Source organism: Botryllus schlosseri, chromosome 12 (assembly GCF_051294905.1).
Source record: "Botryllus schlosseri isolate E-star chromosome 12, Bs_hap1, whole genome shotgun sequence".
NCBI lineage: Eukaryota > Metazoa > Chordata > Ascidiacea > Stolidobranchia > Styelidae > Botryllus > Botryllus schlosseri.
In genome coordinates, this window is record NC_137247.1 from 2677664 (window position 1) to 2700024 (window position 22361).

Below are 22361 nucleotides of genomic sequence, written 5' to 3' on the forward strand. Positions count from 1 at the left end.
AAAGTCACTTATAGTTGGCGTAGTGGGTAAGTCACCAGTAGGGCTGGGCATAATGATTCGAGTACTCGAATCTGAATCGAGTATTAATTTTAATGATTCGAGTCGAGTAGTAAAAGACGATTTTTTCGAGTACTGAAATTATACGTTTCTCGCCACGGAAAGTTAATTTGTCAACGAGAATTATAGTTTCGATACTAATTTTCACTGTTGGAGCCTTGAAACCTTGATTGCCCGTATCACACCATACGAAACATGTAGTACAAAGCTACGAACGTTACTGGGAATAACACATTTTGGAAGTCATGATCATCCGACAACATTATCACCATATGCAATGAAATCGGTATGGTTGAAAAATACCACAGTATTATTAATGTGATGGATAACAGGCATTATATTCTTTGAGATCGCAAAAAAGGTACAGATTTGAGCTTTGATATATTACATTCTGTTATGACGTCATAACGAGTGATACTCGATTACTCGACTCGACTCGAAGCATATTACGTGATTCAGAATCGAATCACTCAGGTACTCGATTTTGCCCAGCCCTAGTCACGAGTAGGGCTGCTCAAAAAAACTTCTTCTTCAGATTTCACTGGCTACTTGATTGTTAGGTTGGTGAAAACAACGCTGCACACCAACTTTGGTTCAATTCCAACCCGTAAAAGCGATTTTCTTGCAGTAGAAAGTTTTGAATTAATCGTTGAAAAACAAAAAAATAAACTTTCAAAATTTTTCTGTCAACTGGTTGGACTTGAGATAAAGTTGGTGTGCAGGGTTGTTTTGACCATCCTAACAATTTTATCAAGTAGCCAATGAAATCTGAAGAAAAAGTATTTTTTTAGCAGCCCTAATCAACAGCCATTTGCCTCAATGGAACCCGGTTCTAATCTACGCGGTGGCACATTTCAAAGTGTTGCAGATTCATCTAATTCTAACCTAATTCGGTACAAACTCTAGCTATAATTTCAATCTAATTTAAAACCAACTCCGGCCCCTGGTATAAGGTTGGGTTACCATACGTCCTCTTTCAAGACGATTTGTCCTCTTCTTCGATAATTTTGGTAAAATGTACATGGAGTTTTTAGTCAACCGTTTTTCTAGGGTTTTACTCCAGTATTGTAAGTCTGAGAATTTCAAGAAAGTGTCCTTGTTGCAGATTTCCAAAATATGGTAACCCTATACAAGGCGGCAGTGAAATAACCACAAGGAATGATGTTGCTGGTCGCAATTCTTATTCATCAACGAGAGATCTATATTCTATACAGAAATTCCCTCGTCGCACTTTAATCTCAAACAAGAATCCCACCCTTGCTTCGTAACTTAACAGCTCGGCAGTTATAGTAGATCTCACCCCTCCATACCGATTGAAAAACCGGGCTACACTATCAGCGTGATCACAGTAGCTGACGGCAGGCTACGTCAGGCGGGCTTCTGGGACATTTTACTTTTCTTCATTGCACGATAAGCGTCGATGACCCGTTGCCTCTCGTCCAAGAGTATTTGCGTTTTCGCCAGCGAGTTCGTGGACTTTTTCGAGAAAGCCGGATTCGTCTTCAAAAAAAGGAAGTCTTTTTGTCCCGGTTTCTTACTTTCCGCCGATTTTCTCGGCCTGGAAGATAATTTCGGAGGCTCCATGACGACTTCCCCAAACTCTACGTGATCAGTCCACTCTTCTTTCTCCCGCAATTTCTCTTTCCTTTTGTCTTTCATCTTTTTCTGACGCTCCTTCATTTTCTCGAGTCTCTGTTTTTTCGCGAGTTTCTCGACTTTTTTTTCGCCTTTCTCGGCTATTTTTTCTGGAAATTCTTGCACGGAAGTACGAGCTAGTTTGATGGACGCGTCGACATCAGCTTCGAGACGGTCCATGTATCTAAAAGAATGATTAGTCGTGTGGTGATAAATGGTGAAATCAGAGTTGTGGCTGCTTTTGAAATTGCAAGATGCATCTCGGCTACCAACGCAAAATGATAGAGCACACATCCAATTAGTAAAATAAAAAAATATACCCAGTTATTGTCGGACAATGACTGTCCTACGAGATTTTAACGACAATTTCATATATAAAGCGATGCGAGTTACTCATTCCTAAATTACCGCACTTTATAAAGCCTAATAAATATGAATATTTTATTCAAATGTCTTATAAAGCGTAATCAAAATTTTGACATTTTTTGACCTTAACAATCTTAAGTTTAACCAAATTTAACCTAGCGTATCCAATTTTCCCATTTCATGTTAGAATTGTACTACTTATCTTCAATTCTGGTTGGAACTGTCTGTCCTTACGAAGTAGTTTGGCCTCAGAATTTTTGCCTCAAAAACTGACAAATCTTCACATGAAAAAACTTTATTTGGGTAGAAAGTGTCTGTCCTTACCAATTAGCTTGTCAAGAATTGAGAAAGTACGTTCAACAGCAGCAGTTGTTGGCTGACAACACTGAAGTGGTGCGTACACTGCTGGTGACCGTGTTGCTTCATTCTGGCAATGGTTTCTATATCACAATTTCTCATCATGCGCTTCTTGATATAAGAACCACGTAATGCCCGCGCAGTCTTGCTTCAAGTCGGGATATTACAGTACATCGAGCATAACACCATGTCAACCTGTTTGTTTTTCAATGTTTATGATTCACAATGAGCAGACAATGGACCGTCTATAAAGTAGGCTACAAGCTGTAAAATGTCAAAAGATAAGTTCACCGACAGTGCAAAATCTACGATACAAACGAAATGCAGGTTGCAAAAAAGTTTTAACTTTGTAAAAAATTTCGACATTTTTTTACCTCACGCAACAATTTTGACCTAATCTCGACTTTTTTGACATGTCAAAAAAAATGGCGCTAGTAGTCAGTGAGTAGTTTTGCTGAGAATTACCGTAGTGGCAAAACAGCCTATCTAGCCTATTTTCCAATGTTCCATTAGTCGAGACAAGAACTAATCTTAGAAGCCTACCATTGATTGGAAGTTGTGTAATAGGGTTGTTCCGGGGATTAACTGATCGAACGACAATGTTGCCTAAAAAGGCGCTGCACACCAAATTTGGCACGATTCCAATCGGTAGATAGATGCGAACGCACAGGAGTTTGGAAATGTTGAATTCATTATAAACAATTTTCAAATTTTACTGTAAACCTCATGAAATTGTCGAGTTGCCCACAAAACCGATGGAAAACAAATTTCACGCCATTCCAACCCGTAGAAGCGAAGTTTTTTTGAGTTTCTCGTGAATAATGCTGGGATTACCCACTGTTTTGGCAAATCCAGAATTTTCAACTGCGATAGCTTCGCTTCTACCGGTCGGAAGTGAGCAAAAATTGTTAAGCATCGTTCGTTTAGACAGCTTTTAGACAGCTTCCATGGGGTTGACAGCAAAATTTTATAATTTATTTATAATAAATTCAAAATTTCTAACTCCTGTGCGTTAACATCTAACAGTTGGAATCGAGCCAAATGTGGCGTACAGCATTTTTTAGGCAACCTAATAATTAATCTAGCATAGGGTTGCCATATTTTTGGAACACAAATTCCGGACGCTCTTTATCGCCCACTAGCGCATTTCAAAGTGAGGTATTGGCACATTGTGGGTCAATATGACCTCACACTAGCAAAGCTTTGTTTATCAACGAGAGGTGGTCACAGGATTGTAATGACTCGGGTCATTTTTTCAAAATACGGAAATGACTCGACTCGACTCGGGTCAATCTGTGTATTGACTCGACTTGGACTCGAGTCATTGCGCATGACTCGATCCAAGTCATTGACTCGAGACTCATACGGCCAAGACCGACATTTCATTGTAATTCCGAAGCCAACACACTATTGGGATTTCATCTGTGGGTACTGGTACTTGAATATGCGACCAGAAACTGCTTAAAGTGAGGAAAATTGGTATATTATAAATGCAAAACATTCGATATCACCAAACTGAGTTCTAAAAAGTGGGTTTACCAATACTTTAACAGGAAACTGAGCATTCTACAATGACTTGGACTCGGACTCGAGTCATAATTCTATGACTCAGACCCGACCCTCTGCTCGCTGACTTGGACTCGGACTTGACTCGGTGGTGAATTGAAATGACTCGACTTGACTCGAGTCAAAACTATAAAAGTGAGATTGACTTGTGACTCGGAGCCTTGTGACTTGGTTACAACCGTGGGTGGTCACGATTCGGTTCAGCTTCAGGAGTGTGTGGTTGTGTGTTGTAAGTGCTAACCAGGGCCGAAGCCACATTTTGCAGCCCACTCCCGCCCAAATAAACACTGATCTTGAACCGATCGTAGGGTGAGCGATGCAAAATCTGAGGGCTTACTACATGCATCTGGTCGTTAAATGATTTGAATGAATTATGCCAATAAGAATATTCCGCTGGACAAGGAAGGTGCAGATATAGCCTTGTACGGCTTTCTAAGTCCTGCACCACCCCTCCATACTATCACAATGCGCCATGCGGGGAAGTCATGGACACCAGCGTTACTAATCAGGTCCTTGGTCTGACCCGGCCGGGAATCGAACGCACGACCTACCGACCAAGAAGCCACACGCTTCACCATTACGCTATCTTGTAGGTTTACGCTATCTTGACGCTATCTGGTACATGGCTAAGTCAAAGTCCAAACAGCCTAAACCGACTCTATGAATATACCGTTATCTTGTAATTGCGATTACAATTAAACTTATTTCTGTAGCTTAATGGTATTTTTGTTTATTTTTAATCGCAGTTTTTGCGAGGGTGGTAGTCCCCTTATTAAAATCAATATATGTGTTACTAAATCGCGCGCAGCGCGAAGAAAAATTTCATGTAGCATAAATCTGCCCAAAAATAATATTGTTTATGTTGATTCAGGAAAAAAGTAGGAGCTTTCTTCAAAATTCCGGACATTTAGGCATATTTTAGAAATTCCTCCCGGACGCAGTTTTAACAGTGAAATTCCGGACATGTCCGGGAAATTCCGGACGTATGGCAACCCTAATCTAGCAAATATTTTTGAACGCTATTGCGTGTACACTCGCAACCCGTCTTTGCGTTTGGTGTCAGGTCTGGGCAATGAGCATGCATTTTGCACCCTTTACCTGCGATATGATTCGTGTGGTTTCCGCTGTGATTCTTTATTGGGTTGCTGCACAGCCCCACCGTGTCTTTCATTCAGCTTCTTTCTGATACTCCGCGCGCTTCCATTTTTACATAGATCCTGCAATCCCAAATCGTATGCAGATTAAAAGACCTCTCCTGCTGCAGTCATTGATGTACCGAGGTAGAAAATGTAGAAAGAGAGATTTGAATTCGTTGGGTAGCGGGAACTACGACAGTACGTTTCAGTTACCTATTCGAGCTTCGGTCTCACCGAGTTTATACCGAATGGAATCGGGTATTGAATCACAATTGAAACACCTTTTTTATAATATCTCAGTTCATGACTTTCAATAAATCAAAATTATCAGGTTAAGACCACTGCTTTACACAGACAAAACCATAAGACTTTTCACAACTTCGACTTTTAAAAAGCCTATAGATTAGGACAAATAGATAGACAATAAATTAGAATATTGCGGGAAATGACTACAAGCACTCCGCAAGCATAACACCAGACTTGGATAACTAGAAAATTTACAGCTTTTCCAAATAGATTGAAATTAGAATTATAGCTACAGTATTTTTTATTAGAATTGCTGAATCCGCGAAAACTTGAAACATTGAGTCATGTTCCGTTAATATCAAATCATAGTTCCATTCTTACGAGCACGAGAATAGCAAATGCCTGTACAGTAAGCTTGGCTTGTTTCGCACTATGCAGTTTTCCTGTAGCATTTCCAAGAAAACCAGTAATTAGATGAGAATTAAAATTAGCGCATAGAAACATTTCACAAAATAGATTAGAATTAGATTACTGTCATTTCGCTCTTACTGGTGTAATTGGACAGCTAGAATTATCTAGTTGTCCAAGTCCGCATAACACTAACCTTCAATTCCATCATTTCCGTAAACTTCTTCGGTATCCGTTGCTTCAGAACGTCGGGGTTCAATTTTTTGCCTTTGTTAAAAACAGACCCCTCCCCCACGTTCTTGATTTTCCGCAACCGACTGTGCTTACCCATTATTATGAATACGAACAATATCTATTGATGCTAACCGAGAGTACTGCAAAAAGAGGAATTATGTAATCAGTTCAGTTTGTCAATAATTTCATCAATTCAAAACATCACAAGATTGCAATATTATAGTCCATGATTTTTGCGGCATGTCCACCGACTCTCGACGGCCCAGACATGATGTTCGAGTAGCAACGCAGTCCAAACATTCGTCAGACATGATGTTGGTGCGGCAAGACGGTCCAAACATACCACAGACCGAGTCCTAGTGGCAAAATAGTCCGACACTCACCCCAAACATGCTGACCAATTGACAATGCAGTCGTACCCCTGGCGTGATGCCAATGTACGTTATCAGTGGTCTGCGATAATTTAGCTCGGAGAAATCCGCATGTGTGCAACTATAGATAACTAACCTATGGATGTTAGTTATCTATAGCGCAACACAGCCACCAGGTGACCATACTTGCAGATTAAATCATCCCCGATTAAGGCGGTCGGATATAACTGTGCAAGCCACCCGTGTACTTGATTCGAAATCGTGTCACTCAGGCAGGGTTGTAATGACTCGACTAGAGTTTTTTTGGCGACTCGTGTTATTTTTTCAAAGGCGTAAAATGTATCGACTTGACTTGTACTCAAGTCATCGCACATGACTCGAACCAAGTTACAAGACTCGCGACTAGGACGGACGAGACAGACATTTCATTGTAACTTCGGAGAATAGTAAAGTCGCCACAGGAACGTTATTTTGTCTACCAGTCCTGATACTTTGAAAATTGGGTCAGAAAGTGTTAGGACTGAGGAAATTTACGATATTATGAATGTGAGCAATTCTATATCACTCGAGCAGAGTTGAAAAAGTGGGTTGGACCGCATTGAACAGAAAACTGAACAGTGAGCATAATGACTTGGACTCAGACTCCAGTCAAAACGCTATGACTCGGACTCGATCCTCTGCTAGCTGACTCGGACTCGGGCTTGACTCGAGTCACAACTATAAAAGTGAGATTGACTTGTGACTTGGTCACAACCCTGCACTCAGGTACTCGATTATGGGCAGCCCTATTCAACTTTCGTCGTGCACGTCAATTCTCAAATCTAACACCATATGATCGACGTGGGGTGCGTACGATTTCACTTTTTCAATGTGCAAAATGCGAGTTCTAAATCGAGATGCGTCCCTGTGTTGCTCATGTATTTGATCCATAACATGTCTGACGGTGGACGCCGTTTTATAAGCCCACGACACCCACTCCGGTAGAACCCGTGTTTTATTACAACTGAACCCGGGCTCTGTTTCACAACAGTCCAGAGTGTGCGTATTTTCCAAGGGGTTAGATACGGTATGACTGCGTTCATAAGAGTTGTCTTGCTGCTTGACATTAGATTCGACGTTGTGATGAATGTGCAACACTCCTCCGCACTTCAGCGATCTGCAAGCGGCTTCTATGCTGTTCATTGCATTTGGAATAAGACCCATTATGACTCTGTCGCCGATTCCTTTTGGACAGACCTGCAAAAAGGTGTCGGTTGAATAATACGTTCGAAGAGCTTTTTGGAGGTACAGGACCTCCATATACGATCGGATAGTATATTCATATTGAAATAAAAGTGAATATTGTTATTACACTCATCAAAGGTAATCGTCAACAAGCAATAGCCTCGCTTTTACAGGTAGGAATTGAACAATATTTGCTGTACAGCGTTTTAAGCTAACCTGAAAATTTTATCAAAAAGCCAGTAAAATTTGAACAACCCTACTGTACAAGTGTACATAACCTCATGTTTCCATTAGTTTCAGCAACGTTTTGAAGTGTTATTGCAGATTTTGTCAGTTTCACACTGTCTCCATCTCCAATAAAGATGGAAATGACATCATCATCACAGTCGACAGTGGTGAACATCGCATTACGATCAATGTTCCCTCTAATTTTTGACGAGTCTGCACACACTCACCAACTCACTGCGCAGACCCTTGGACAACACTGCGTAACGACTAAATAAAAGGTCATCACTTCGGATTTTTTGTGCGCAACTTAGATTTTCTGTGCGCAGAGACCGTGTCAGCACTGCGCATTAGCGCACGTGCGCAGCTTAGAGGGAACATTGATTACGATACACAATAATGCATGATAATTAATTAATATAAACATTATCAATATAACAAGCAAATCACAAACTCCTCACGTCTCTGTTATCGCCTTCGTAAACTGTACATCTGTCGAGGACTTTATTTTCACGTAAATTCCGTTTCAAAGAACGCACGGCGTTCGGATTCCATTCGCAGGCATGAACGTGCTTCGCTTTCGCGTGCACCAGTAAAGGAAGGGTGAAATACCCGATCCCTGAACAGTAAGAAAACAAATTAGTAGAACCCTACCAATAATTTAAATATCAACGTCACTAGATTACCAGCAAACATATCGACGACCACTTCACCCGCGCAATCCAATTTCGCCATTCGCAATTTTTCCGTGATATTACCTGCGGAAAACATGCACTTTGTGACGTCGTAGCAGTATCTGGAAGATTGCGTCAAATGAAACGATAGTCGAGATATCCAGAACTCACTGCTTAGAGCGGGGGGGGGGGGGGGGGGCGTCAACTCGAAACGGGTCGCGGGCCACTTTTCAAATTTTGTAGAGGCTAAGGGCCGCATGAATGCAACATCGAGATAAGCCAGAGTTTACATACCACGCTTTTCAAAACTTTACGTTAGCACAACGCAGTGCTCTCGAACATGGGTGACGACATAGTTACCACAAAAGAAGAAATATTTCATAAAAGAAATGAAAACACGACAAAAAATATCATCATCATCAATCATTTTCATTCTATTTTGAAGGATGAGCTGCGCAGGATACCTGACATTTTCAGCGACCAATGAATCGATTTTGGAATTAGCTAGACAAGGTACACAACTCGAATGATTAGAATTAAAGGGGTACTGCGCTCTGCAAATGAAGCAGTGTCAAATTGAAGGGTAAAACGAAGAAAAATTTTTGGCTGCAGCCATTTCCTTCAGAACGCCACCGTAATGAAGCTGTCATTTATTGAAATTTCCACAGGACCCTCACGCTCCAGCTGTCGCCGCTGCGCGTCTTTCCTTAATCAGTAACGTGGCGCGATGTCTTCACCGTCACACTTGCTCGACGCGATTAGGCAGTCACACAGAGAATGAACTTTAGATAGTTGTTGACATAGTTCCTTCATAACTCGGCTAAAATTTTTCTTCGTTTTGCCTTTCAATTTGAGACCACATCATTTTCAGAGCGCAGTGCCCCTTTAATGCTCGATTCAGATTCCCCTAGTCACAAATCATATCGGCAAGCACTTACTTGATTTTGTTGTCAACGTGAGACACCCACGGGTCGTCACCCTTCATCAGAACGACTTGAGGCGACCTGATCCCGTCGGAGCATATTCGTCCTTTTTTCGCTACTCTTGACACCCCAAAGTGGTCGGCGACAACCTGCCATAGATCAGACTCATCTAAAACACAATCAGATAGCACGTCACAGCGCCGGAACACAAGCAGAAAATTCTAAACTCGCCTATTTCACACCAAATTTCCAAGGTAAAGCAGCTTTCGGGTAAGAGAAGCAGGTCTCCGTGCTTTTCCCATTTCTTAGGAAGGTCAGCGGAAAAGTCTTCGGACTTTAATATCTCTCCGAACTTTGCAAGTAGAGAGTCTGCAAGCTTAATGTAATGATTAGGACTGAGCACACTGGTTGAGTATCAGTTCTAATGATTCGAACAGTGAGAGATCATTCTTAGAGTACCGAAATTATACGCTCCTTGACATCAAGAGATAATTGATCGATGAAAATTATAGTTTCCATAGTATTTTCCACTACGGAAGCCTTGAAACATGTAGTGCAAAGCTAGGCGTGTTACTGGAAACGAAATATATATAAATAGGCATGGCCGAAAACATACCAAACTATCTTTAGTGTGATGTAGAACTACATTATATTGTTTGTAGTAGCATGGAAGATATATATTTAAACTTTCCACATCTTACAGTTTTGACGTCATAATTAGTGATACTCAAATCGACATGAAGCCTGAATAATAGATTCACAATCGCTGATGTGATGATGATAATTGAATCAGGATCGTTGGCCGAAAGAAAAAACATTAAATAACCATACCACTTTTAGTGATGCTTTCTTACGATTAATCTTCATTGGGGTAGGATCAAAGAACTAAAATGCTAAGTCTACTGACAAACCTAGGAAGCAGGAATGAAAATCTTCAGGACTCGAGTATTAATGAGCTGCTAACAGAAGCAAGTGAGTACAAAATGTGCAAAAAACCGACACGCATTTAGAAAGTCCTACCCAAACCATGACACGAAACATTTTGAGGTGACACCGTTAATAATTGCACCTCCGTTATAAAGCAGTGAACATGTAACAATAAAAAAATATAAAATGCATGATGCATGACAAACAAGACAACCAAAACTTAGATGTCTGGTAAAGATAACAATTGGGCAGTTCAATATCAAATCATGATAGTACTTGTTACTAGTAACTGATCATACAATTCCCAAAAAGGACACCAAACCAGGAGTCATATTCCTGATTGAATGCATTTTTTTCTTGACAGCTGATGCCAATCAAACTCAGGTGTGAATTACCAATAAATCGAACAGAATAAGACATTTTGAAATCCAGACCGGTATATCACAATGTAATATCCGCAAGAAAGCGGAATGGTGCTGAGTACAAAGTCCAGAGGAACAGTACAAAGATTAGCTGTAAAGCCACAACTTCCGTTTTCGAGATAACAACCAATAATTATCACGAAAATAAAGCATAAACCGCCCTACTCATGGCAACACCCAGATTGCGTCCATTTAATCCAAACTTAACTTTACTCAATAACGCCTCCCTCTCAGCGTCTGTCGGTAAAGTTTCATACTTTCGAATCAAGGACATCGGAGTTTCATACACAGACGTAATCGAAGACGCTTTGTCGTATGACATACCGTGAATTTGCATTAACTGCCGCAAAAACAATTCTTTCACGGTTAATTTACGTTGTTTACAGCCAGATTCGTTAAACTTACGAAACGTTACTAGTCTGTGAGTGCCAACTTCCACAAATTCCTGAGAATCTGACTCAGGTGTTGACATTAACGTGCAATTTTCATACAGTTTTTTCAATTGTTCAGTCATACTGTCAAGGTATGAAATAGTGGCAGCTGCATTTTTTGTGTACTTCACAGAAATTCGATCGACAATTTGAGTGTTGTAAATGGCCTGACGTAGAGTCTGTTCGGGAAGGCTTTGATTTCCGATTCCGTTCATATTTTCGATTAGATACACGATATTTTTAATGCCCGAATTCTTCAAACGCATTTTTTGCTCGTGAAATCTGCCGTCCTGTATGGACTTTGAGAGATCTGACAATATTTTGCGTTCTACGATAAAATCCAGAACCAATTCTTTCGGCGAAAGCGCATCCTTTTCCCTCGCAATCCACATAAAATCTCCCAAATTCAGAGTCCGTTGATCATGACGGATATTTTGACGACCTAATTCGACTTTGATGTCTCTTTTTTTCTTCTCTCCCATCGTCTCTCTCGTGTCGACGCACAGAACTACTTCAAAAGTACCAGGGCGTAACGTAAAAGTGTCACCCGCGCAGGATGAATTTGACGAAGACTGTTGCGAATCGGTACAGGTCCCTTCGGAATTTTCTTCCGATAATCCAAACGCCTGGGAGATAGTTTGTTGGTTTTTACTTCTTTTTACCACTTCTGGATTGTTTTGTGCGACCTTTTTACGTTTTGCCGGCTTTTTAGCAGTGACAGCCTCATTTTTATTGACTTTCGTCCACCAATTCTCCGGTACTTTGCGAGATTTTGCTAAAAACTCGGAAGGCAAAACGTCGTTTTCTTCCGCGTCTTTCTGTAGTCTTTTATCCAGCATTTTGCAGATTTTATCGCGATATTTTCCAGAATTTTTGCTTCCTCCCCACATTGTAACGGCAAGGGATATCTCTGCAGACTTTTCAACGCTTTTTTGTAAGTGTAAACGCTTTTATCTCCTCTCTCTTTGGCCTGATCCTTCCATTCCGTCAAGTATTTCACAAAAAGCCGGTTCGGCGCCTTGTCAACTACAACTTTACAAGCTATTCTTGGCTCCATGATTGCTTATTCGAAGAACTGATGATAATAGCTGTAGAAAAATGAAAACGTCTTTTTGAAACCTGATTCCACTAGGTAGAGTATGGAGACGGATGTTCAGACAGATGTTTTAAATACAGTACACAATTGTGTATGCTTCGTGGCGCAATAAATATGGTAGGCCTAAACGATAAAATACAAAATACAATTACCGTTGAACGGAATCACTCTCACACAAAAATTAGAGAAGTCCTAATCAATGTTAAGCCTAGAAAGCATAATAAAGGGTTTTACACGGCACATGAAAAGAATAAAAGTGTTTACTAACGGTATAGAATATAAGCCTGATTTCACAGATTGATATAACTTGATCTAACTGAAGTAAATTTGATCGGAACAATTTATTAAAATTTGACGGAGAAATACCAGGTTTAGTAATCACAGTTCTAGAAACTTAGCTGCCAAATTGCTATTCACGCACATATCATTTTCTCAATAGCTCTGATTTTCAGGGTCATTATCTGTCATGTCGTTGGCAATAAAGTCTTCTTCCTCGGGATTACGGCTGCTGTGCGTTTCAGCAGTCTTGCAACGGATTGCCGTATGGATTGGATCGTTCCAAGTGTCTGGAAACAGAGTCAATGCGAACCCAGCAAAGACAAGCAGAGTGGCGATAATTCTCAGCACCGTAAATACCTCCCCATGAAATAGCACATCGACCGTTACATTGATAGGTATTCCTACCATCATGGCGATCGAAATAAACAACGGATATGTGTACGCAATCCCGAAATTAACCAAAAAATTGAACACCAATCCTAAAATCGAGGATAATATCACGGATCTCCACGGAATATCCTCGCATGAAAACCCTTCAACATCGGTAACGTGTAGTATAACATTGACGCTCCACATAATCGTAACATTCGCAACACCTAACAATGTCAAAAAGAGCGAAACCTGTCCCAAAGTACCTTCATTGATTACTTTTTTAAAAGTGACTTTATACACAGCAGCTCCAAAGGCAGATGCAATAATCATGGCGACTCCGATTATCATGTTGTCACTTCCTTTAAAGCCCTCAGCGTAACCAAATAATACAACTCCTCCGATGCAAAGAGCAGTAGCCGCGACTCTAATCACATATAACTTCTCTCCAAGTACACATAATGATAATAAATACACAAACGCCACATTTGAAACCATAATAGCAGACGCATCGCTAGCTGCTATAAACTTGAGACCGTAAATGTACAGGTAATTAACAGTGAGCCATATGATGTTAAGTGTCAGTATTATTTTGAAGAATTCAACGACAGTTACAGGGTGCAGCCCGAATATGTTCCTTGCTTGCTTCACGTGATTGAGGAACCGATCAAAGTTTATCTCGACTAACGCCACGAAAAGTAAGTATCCAGGAAAACAAAGCAGCATCCAGCAAGTGGAGAACCAAGTCATGAAGTAAGGCGCGTCGAACTTGTGAAGTCGTACAGCCGCTTGAGCGAACTGCTGAGCGCCCACCCACGATAGTGCCAGAAAGATAACTATCACACAACCGATGATGCTTTTTTTCGTGTGTTCAGATGTAGATGCATCTCTGCTGGTCGAGTTTTGCTCCATATCGTGATGTGCCGAAGAATCAACAAGTTCTGCATTGGTTAATTTTGTTGCTTCGGACAAGCAACCTTCGTCTTGATGAAGAGTGGTGTTTTCCATTTGGTAATACAAGCACTCTATATATTGTTGTTCCTATTGAAGAATCAAAGAGAAACAATACATTTGTTAACCTCGACCCGGAGTGATATTGTTGGAGACATTCGACGTGACGGGTATTAAAATCCGCACATGTAACTGTGCCGATATATGCAGGCGTCATGGCTGTTTTTGGATGTATCACCAATGACAACACTTCGCCGGCCTACATGCTAGTTATCATCCGCGTGATCTCTTATGGTGTGCTAGCAACCGTTCATAGACAGGAGAGATTCTGGAACCTAAACATTACAGCGTCCCCGTTAAGCAGTTATCGCCGAATCGGAGACGTTACCGCACAGTGCACACAATACATTTCTATCTCAAGTGCCGTGTTTGAGTTTTTTACTAAAAAAAAACTAGGTCTGTAGAACAATTACTTGGAAATCGCTACGGCTATCTGTAATTTACGGCATTCCTTCTACTTCTAGATTCTACTTGAGTATCAACGGTTACTACTTCGGCCAGTGATCACTTCTGAACTCTGACTGAGCTCAACTTATCAACAAAACATGGATGCAATCTGCAAGGCTGCACGCCTCTATTCACAATCTCGAGTTAGGCCGAGGTGGGCGTCGTTTCCACCCCCTGTTTATGAATCGATTATATTAGAATAAATGACTTGTCAGAGAACTCGGACTGACTAACCTCCCGGTACAATAGTAAAATGCAAGTGAGCAATCGTTCCGCATGACATATTCGGTTTCCCAGACCGGCATGCCAAAATATTGACATATCTTCTATAAGAAAGCCAATTAATTCGTAGATAATCGCCCATAACACTGAATTGAACACCGCAAACACAATCTGGGATACCAAATAAATGTGCTTCTTGAACTCTCGAACTTGATGAGGGTTTTTCAAAAAATAAACCAATAATAAGAAATCCAAATGTGAGATATCATCTGGCAACATGATTGTGCATGTTCTGGTTGAATGGTGGCGTTTTGCAACAACCAGACGAGCTCCCGGCATCATTTCATTATAATCAAAGCAGAAGTGGCTGCGTAATTACGCGTATTCAGGAATGGAGACTTTTACCAAGCAAGAAGGAAAGACCGAAGATGGTACACTGTTCAGTTTTGATGCTCGCGATTTACTGCAAGAATACATGGCGGAATTTGAAAAGGCGAAAAGTGCTAAAGAGAATGATAAAGTCAAAGACTTGCGGCATCGTATTTGGATTCTTCAGGACTTTGCGGCCGGAACGAAGCCAAATATCCCTGAATCAGAACTGGAACAGTTCATGATCGATTTGCGTCAAGATATACAACGCAAATCCGCGGCTAAGGCGCAGAGTCATAAGGGAAGTGAGGATACTATTCTATCGGAGCAGCGCCAGCCGACATCAGCTCCGTCGATGGAGCAGATTGCGTTACAGGAAAAGAAATTGCGCAAATTGCAAAAGAAGATGACCCAAACGCTGACTTTGAAGAAGCGCCTGCAAGACGGCGAATCCTTGGAACTAAATCAAATTGCGAAAATCAACCGCGAAAAAGAACTGCAGGATCAGATCGATGAAGTGGAAGAAGATTTGTATTATTTGCACAGGATGTAGCTGTTAAAGGCGGACTACGTAGCGGTCAGATCACGTCGCTTTCTTCCGTTCTTTGTTATCTACTAAATTGCAACTAGTTAAAAACCATGATGTTTTTCCAATACAGTGTTCCATCGTGCATTATTCCGTCTTTAAGTCTCGTGGTATGGATCACGTCTAGTGGAGTGAAATAGTGATTGAAGTCGGCGTAATCATAGTGGAATTTCGGGAAAGACAGTAATGTGTGGTTTTCAGGGAGGGTGTTTTTTAAAATTGAACTGTAATTGCACCATATTCATGAGTAGTTAGTATGATCGGTCGTGATTCGCCATTGTTTCTTATGGCGGGGTCGCATGCTAACGCGAAAACCGGGGGTGGCATGCTAACGTTTTCGTCTTATGGCGGGGGTGGCATGCTAACGTTCCAGTTATAGGGTGATGAAGTGGTGTTTCGGCTCCTCTCGGTGGCATGATAGCGTTACGGAGATAGGGATCGGTCGCATGCTAATGTTTCAGGTATAGGCTCCGGTTGCATGATAGCGTTACAGAGATAGGGATCGGTCGCATGCTAACGTTTTCGGATATAGGTGGTGGCGGTAAGTCGTACTCTCGGGTATTTAGTTTGCCACAAAGCCGGCGCAGACGGCGATTCGAATATCAACAATAGTCGCGTTCGCAAACTAACACTTCAAAAAGATGTGAAATATTTCTAAAATCCTACGATCACTCACAAGATACCACTTCCGGCATATCGATCTATCACTCAATACACAACCAAAGTTGAATTGTAATTGAATGCGTAAATTTATCACCTCGACATCAAAATTCGAAAACAACAACTTGATGCTTTATGTTCTCACTCTAATTTCATGATAAGTGTAATAAGTGTCGAATAACAGATACACCACCGGCGAGACTTGAATACCAACAAATTGTCACTTATTTCTATTCTAGCCATAATCCTTTGTGAAGTTAACGCTTATTCAAAAAGGTGTGAAATATTTGCAAAACCCCGCGATCACTGACAAGATAATGTCTCGGACATAACCATCTTTCACGACTTGGTGTCATAACCATACCGATCGCTCACGCGGTGAAATTTTAGTAATCAGTTTGTCACAGAACTTGATTTCGCTGGTAAGATTTAACAAGTAACGAATAACAGACCGCCAGTGTCGGTAACTTGAATAGCGACAAATTGTCACTTATTTCCGCTCTAACCCTAATCCTCTGTGAAGTGAACGCTTATTCAAAAGGGTGTGATATAATTTTAAAATCCAACGACCACTCACCGGATAATGCTTCAGACATAGCAATCCCTCATGTCCGCTCACAAGGTAATATTTCGGTAATTAGTTTGTCCCAGAACCGTCGCAGACGGTGATTCGAAAACCAACAATTTGACACTTTCTGGTGGTCGCTATATGTTTTGACACTTCGAACAGTGGCTGACTTTAGTTGCGCGATAAGAATTATGAGAATATTCAACCAATGTATCAATTTGCCAACTCGAAATGAAACTTACTACACAAACCAAGTTGATTCGTATCTGAATGTGTTAATTCGGTACAATTCTAATTATTTTGAGAAATCTTTTCGTGATCTTTTGATTCGACCATTACTGACACCGACTTTCAGCCACATCGAATTATTCGCACATTCCACGCCGCTGTTTTCACACTTATAGAATCAATACCAACTATAATTCTACAAGAATCAAGAATCACAAGTATGTGCATTATACAGTTATTGTCTTTATCAACATGAAATCAAACTCTTAACAAAAACACGCATCTTATCACTCGTCAACTCTATCATGAAAATCCTTGAATCCTTATTATCAAAAAATGTTATAGCGCGGGGTCGGAATCCATTCGTGGGATGTACTAAAGGTAAATCCAGATAATCCAGAATGAAATATTTGGACTTGACATAGTCCGAATTGAAATAGATTGACAAACATTACTACCAACTTTCAACCCAACCATAGTTAGAGATTATACGCATATTGATTTGAAACAAGTAATGAAACCTTACAACGCTATTCACAGTTTTCCGTTTGTCAAATAGAGTTTCAGTAATTACTATCGCTATATTTTAATGTGTTACTACACACAATCAAGTCAATCAATGAAATAGCACCTGTTGTAAATATTTCTTACTTGACAACCACTTGTGCATAACACGATCGAGTTGCAATGCGATGAGTTGAATCGGAATATTTCAACCTACTTTGTCATATCGCGATTTGAAGTAGGATTGCCAGACAGGTTGGGTAAACTTTCACTCCACTGCGTTTCAGATTAATTTATTCACACGATCACCATCTCGCTGTCTTCACACTTACACAATCGCGTACTGTTCCCACTCGCAACTTCGGTACGATATTTCAACTTGTCGCAATAACTGATTATTCACATGTTGATTTGAAACAAAAGAAACCTTGAACAAGTTATCTGGGTATTTTTTGTCACAATTGAGTTAATGGAAATAGTATTACACCTCGAAATTTTAACATCTTACCATACTCAAAAGAGTCAATCATGAAAACCTTGTCAACTAAATCCGTTTGTAACTTACCAGACCAACTAGACAGTACCCGTACAGAAAGAAGACAAGATTACGCGAGTACATACAATCGCTACAAACTAAAATCCATAGCAAGTTCGGTTGTAGTCATATACCGCCAAATCGTTTTTTTTTGTTCAACTGTAAAAGTCGTTACTATTCTGTAAGATAAAGTAATTACTACTCGGTATATTTTATAAACCAAAGTAAATACTACTCGGTGTGTGGTTTGACATTAACATATTACATTTGAGTATACGAGATTTGAATGTCTGACCAACGTAGTTGAGAATTCATTTCTTGCAATCGAACGCACGCGTTATATTGAAAATGTTCACGATGTAAACATATGAATTGACACATTGATTTTGACATATGAGATTTTGTAATAGTCGATCATGACTTGATTATTAAATTATGACATTATTAGACCAGGGTTGTGTTGAAGGTTATTACGATACCAACAAACTTTTCAGAAACATTGTTATTAGCATATCGATTTGTGAAACTAGATTAACATGTCTGAAATGTTTTGATTGGGAAGATTAAGCCGTGTTCGTAAAAACCACGCAGCGTATTGTGGATATCAGGAAATATTTTACAAATGTAATTGTCTCCACTAACCAAGACTAAAGATGAAACACCAATTTTCTTTGTTGAACAATATCCGGTACAATACTTTATCATCGTAATCTGCGGTGAGAATTGAAACACTTTCGCACATTACCCGGTGTCAAGATATCACACTAGGTGAATTGACATACCACCGCTTGATTAATACCTAATCCGTTCGCACCATTTCACATACTTTGATCATTACAAAAGTAAATTGGAATATGTTTGCTAGATGCATTCAATTCAGTTAGAAATGTCTGGTACACAACAATCGTAATATCAAAAAAGTACTTGCTACACTGTTATTTGCTACAAAAAAGTACTTGCTACACTGTTATTTGCTAAACGTGTTTTGCATTGTTGTTCATTTGTAGTATTGATTGTTCTTGAACCCTCAAATAATAATTCCCGACATGAAACCAAGTCGCTGAAAGTCGTTACCATCACGAAGATACAATGTGTACGATGTTTATCAAATGTGTCCTACCTGGCCAACAGAAAACAATTTTGACTCACTCGAAATGAAACCAATGTGATGGTCTCCATTCGATATTTTGTTTGTGTCAAATACTTTGCAATGAACACATTAGCGTGGTTGAGCTTTACATCATCAAGCTGTTATTTGTAAATCAAGATTTCGGTAAACTTGTAAATGTATCGTTTAACTAACCGACATTTAGTGATCGGGGATTATACCAAACGATACACATCCAGCTCCGAAATACTGCATTGATCTTAATTTCCATCATCGTGATAATCGAAGTACATTTCTTTCGAATTCGTAACAACCGGTGTTTCTACGACACGATAAATTTTTGACAAGTTTGCTTAGAAGATTGGTTGCATATCGCGAAAAATAATATACCACTCATATTGATACTGTTACTCCATTGATCGATATTTTCAAACGAGTAAAATTTATTACTTGAGTTTCTCCGCTTAATGTAAATGAAAACTCAGCCGTCTTTTAACAACAAACAATGATAAAAAAGTAGGCAATCAAACACAACACTTTGTACGACACTAATTATTGTTCCACACATCTCATTTCATACTAAGTGTATACGAAAGATATTCATGACACATGAAAATATTCGCTCATGCTACGAACATACGCAATGATTGGTGGTGCTTTCAAACTGTTTCGATATCACAAGAACTTTATTGTCTGAATGGGTGTTCATGTACCTTAATAATCAAATAGTTCAACACAGAGCTAGTACTAACAGAAACATCAGAGAGTTGTTTACACAAAAGTTTGTATGTGTACAGTATGCGAATACCATGTGTAAGTCCAGCACAATTGCAGTATCCATCCGAGTTTAGTCAACACAAATTTATTACAACGGAGCCACGTAAACTTTCGTGAAAGAAAAGCATACTCACTTCCAGAGGGTTATGTCAACACCATAGCAGTAAATCAGCTACTCCAACAACAAAGTACATATGTTTCTAGCCACGGTCCTTACATCTTTCACATAGATCAATCTACTTTGCTAACGAAAAGTGCTGAGTCATCACATGATCGCTCTCACAACAAAACAGCTAGTAGATATTATCATTCAAAATATTCCTAACCCTTTACACACCAGTGACAAATCATACAACGAATATGCTTTGCGGGTCGAATTGTTGTTCAGTGTCAAGTCTACCTGTTGAAACGTACATTAAAACAACACAGTCACAATTCAATTAAAACCACGAATCTATTTTCATTTCGTCACATACAGAAAAATAAATTTTCTTTCTCCAACACATACTTGTAACCAATCGCTTTCATTAAACACACAACTTCCTAAAAGTATTTACTTTCTACAACATAGACATTCCGATGTAGTCAAGAAATATTTTTATTAATCAAAATCATCGATTTCTGTTCACGGCGTTAGTGTGTGCATGTCATACCCGTGGGCCCCGTATTAAAATGGACACGACACGACTGAATGTAAGGGGGGGTAGAAGTCTATCACATCAATTTACATGTGGTCTTCGCCACGGTTTCAAAAAACGAATCATCTATTTTGCATTGGTCGAGACCGAGCGAACCAGTTACATGTATTCGCGGTAATGATTTTGCTTGTCATATGCGAATGATAGGATTGCTACTCCGACAAATCAACATACAACAATCTTCTGACGATCATAATAGCAATTTCATTTTCCGCCCCTTCATAATTGTATACACACGAAAAGTATATTGTACAACTCGGTAACTACATTTAACAAGACAAATCACACAACCAGCGTTGAACACAAGATACCTACCCAAATAAAAATACCATTCTGGTTTGGACAACTGACGTTTACCTATGTAAAATTATCATTTTCACTTGGAGGTCCACCGTTACCTAACTAAAATACCATTGTCCTTTGAAGATTTATCGTTTACCCAATGTAACAAACCCCCTTTTCACTTGGAAATCTATTTTTGCCCTGGATAACAAACCCCTTTTCACTTGGAAATCTATTTTTGCCCTGGATAACACACCTTTTTCACTTGCAAATATACTTTTTCTCTGGGTAACAAACCTTTTTCACTTGGAAATATATTTTTTCCCAGAGTAAGAAACCTTTTTCACTTGGAAATCTATTTTTTTCCTGGGTAACAAACCTTTTTCACTTGGAAATATATTTTTTCCCAGAGTAAGAAACCTTTTTCACTTGGAAATCTATTTTTTCTCTGGGTAACAAACCTTTTTCACTTGGAAATATATTTTTTCTCCGGGTAACAAACCTTTTTCGCTTGGTGATCCGTCGTTTACCTGAGTAAAAATATCATTTTCCTTTGGGGATCCGGCGTTTACCCAGTGTAACAATACATTTTCTCTTGGTCATCTAGCTTTTCCTAGAGTAACAAAACCATTTTCATTTTGAAATCTGACAAACACACCTGATAATTTGGTATTTGTTGTATTGACGATAGTTTGAAATAGATTACAACGAACAGTGACGGAAATATACACGGACTACCGGTTTCAGAGTATACCTCCATCAGTCGTATCACATCAATATCATCAGTTAACCACATACAATATGCTCTTGCACACAGAAATGCATGTTTTGGAAAATTGGACAATAGTCTTCGATAGTTCTGTGATGTCCGGGTTCGTGCTTTGGATTTTCCAGAGTCACAATGTCTGAATAAAACACCTCCTTGACGATGGTTGGTATGGGGATAACGGTGTTCGGAAAACGGTTGGATTTATGTCACCCATCGCGATAGCAATTCCAGGTCGAGTTTTCCTCCCGCATGTTTACTATATTGTGTCTTTATTGGTCATGTATGTCTCGACATTCAGTTTGAAATCGGAAACCCTGATAAAGTATGTAACCGGATCCGGATATCAACTCTGAATCGATAAACCAATGAACAATATTCAAAGTAAACATGTTACACCCTGTGTTTCCACGAAAAAATACCATCCAGACATACGTCGCGCTTGTTTGCCCACATCAGTATACGCGTAAATGGAGGTGTGTGACATTGCATGCAATGTGTTGGTATACAAACATCGATCCACAGACAATATCATAGCCGGTAGTTTTGATGTAGATCGAATGTCATCACACCCGATAACAATACCAATAAGCCACATTGCAATGACTCTGAGTCAATCTGAAGCGTGACATACAGACACACAAACATCGAACC

At 39.8% G+C, this 22361-nt stretch overlaps 6 protein-coding genes and 1 long non-coding RNA gene across 7 annotated transcripts in view; 1 reads left to right on the plus strand and 6 right to left on the minus strand.

The window, feature by feature from the left end:
• The window catches only part of LOC145451538 (uncharacterized), a 232931-nt gene that overhangs the window by 89925 nt on the left and 120645 nt on the right, over positions 1–22361 (minus strand). The window lies entirely within an intron of this gene.
• LOC145451515 (RNA-binding protein RO60-like) overlaps positions 1–22361 on the minus strand; it is a 250536-nt gene that overhangs the window by 41970 nt on the left and 186205 nt on the right. The window lies entirely within an intron of this gene.
• LOC145451528 (uncharacterized) overlaps positions 1217–22361 on the minus strand; it is a 207447-nt gene continuing 186302 nt past the window's right edge. Inside the window, exons 2-4 of the mRNA XM_080329741.1 lie at positions 5968–6145; positions 5080–5198; positions 1217–1876 (exon numbers count right to left, since the gene is read on the minus strand). Coding sequence (XP_080185867.1) covers positions 1426–1876; positions 5080–5198; positions 5968–6102 — 705 coding nt within the window. The 5' untranslated portion in view covers positions 6103–6145 and the 3' untranslated portion in view covers positions 1217–1425. The remainder of the gene's footprint in view (positions 1877–5079; positions 5199–5967; positions 6146–22361) is intronic.
• On the minus strand, positions 6146–10387 carry LOC145451537 (tRNA wybutosine-synthesizing protein 2 homolog). The gene is made up of 6 exons (XM_080329752.1): positions 10254–10387; positions 9654–9798; positions 9438–9591; positions 8512–8621; positions 8287–8444; positions 6146–7612 (listed from the first exon to the last, which is right to left on the minus strand). Exons 1-6 carry the CDS (start codon positions 10287–10289, stop codon positions 7166–7168), a joined length of 1050 nt encoding a protein of 349 aa, XP_080185878.1. The 5' UTR covers positions 10290–10387; the 3' UTR covers positions 6146–7165.
• LOC145451519 (structure-specific endonuclease subunit MUS81-like) lies at positions 10379–12262 on the minus strand. Its single transcript, XM_080329732.1, is given in 2 exon segments — positions 10379–12058; positions 12061–12262. Coding segments are annotated over 2 exon segments (1350 nt in total). The 5' UTR covers positions 12260–12262; the 3' UTR covers positions 10379–10907.
• Positions 12291–14575, minus strand: LOC145451522 (solute carrier family 35 member F3-like). The gene has a single exon (XM_080329734.1). It carries the CDS (start codon positions 13952–13954, stop codon positions 12731–12733), a length of 1224 nt encoding a protein of 407 aa, XP_080185860.1. The 5' UTR covers positions 13955–14575; the 3' UTR covers positions 12291–12730.
• LOC145451704 (uncharacterized) lies at positions 14933–15671 on the plus strand. Its single transcript, XM_080329916.1, has one exon. It carries the CDS (start codon positions 15018–15020, stop codon positions 15546–15548), a length of 531 nt encoding a protein of 176 aa, XP_080186042.1. The 5' UTR covers positions 14933–15017; the 3' UTR covers positions 15549–15671.

What these genes read in the sequence shown, in the direction of transcription:
- LOC145451704 (XM_080329916.1), top strand. Translation starts at nt 15,018, where the DNA reads ATGGAGACTTTTACCAAGCAAGAAGGAAAGACCGAAGATGGTACACTG.
- LOC145451522 (XM_080329734.1), bottom strand. Translation starts at nt 13,954, where the DNA reads ATGGAAAACACCACTCTTCATCAAGACGAAGGTTGCTTGTCCGAAGCA.
- LOC145451537 (XM_080329752.1), bottom strand. Translation starts at nt 10,289, where the DNA reads ATGAAGATTAATCGTAAGAAAGCATCACTAAAAGTG. An exon ending in CACGTTGACAACAAAATCAA is followed by an intron (nt 8,622 to 9,437) that starts GTAAGTGCTTGC and finishes GCAATCTTCCAG; the next exon opens with ATACTGCTACGACGTCACAA. An exon ending in ACGAAGGCGATAACAGAGAC is followed by an intron (nt 7,613 to 8,286) that starts GTGAGGAGTTTG and finishes ACCTTTTTGCAG; the next exon opens with GTCTGTCCAAAAGGAATCGG.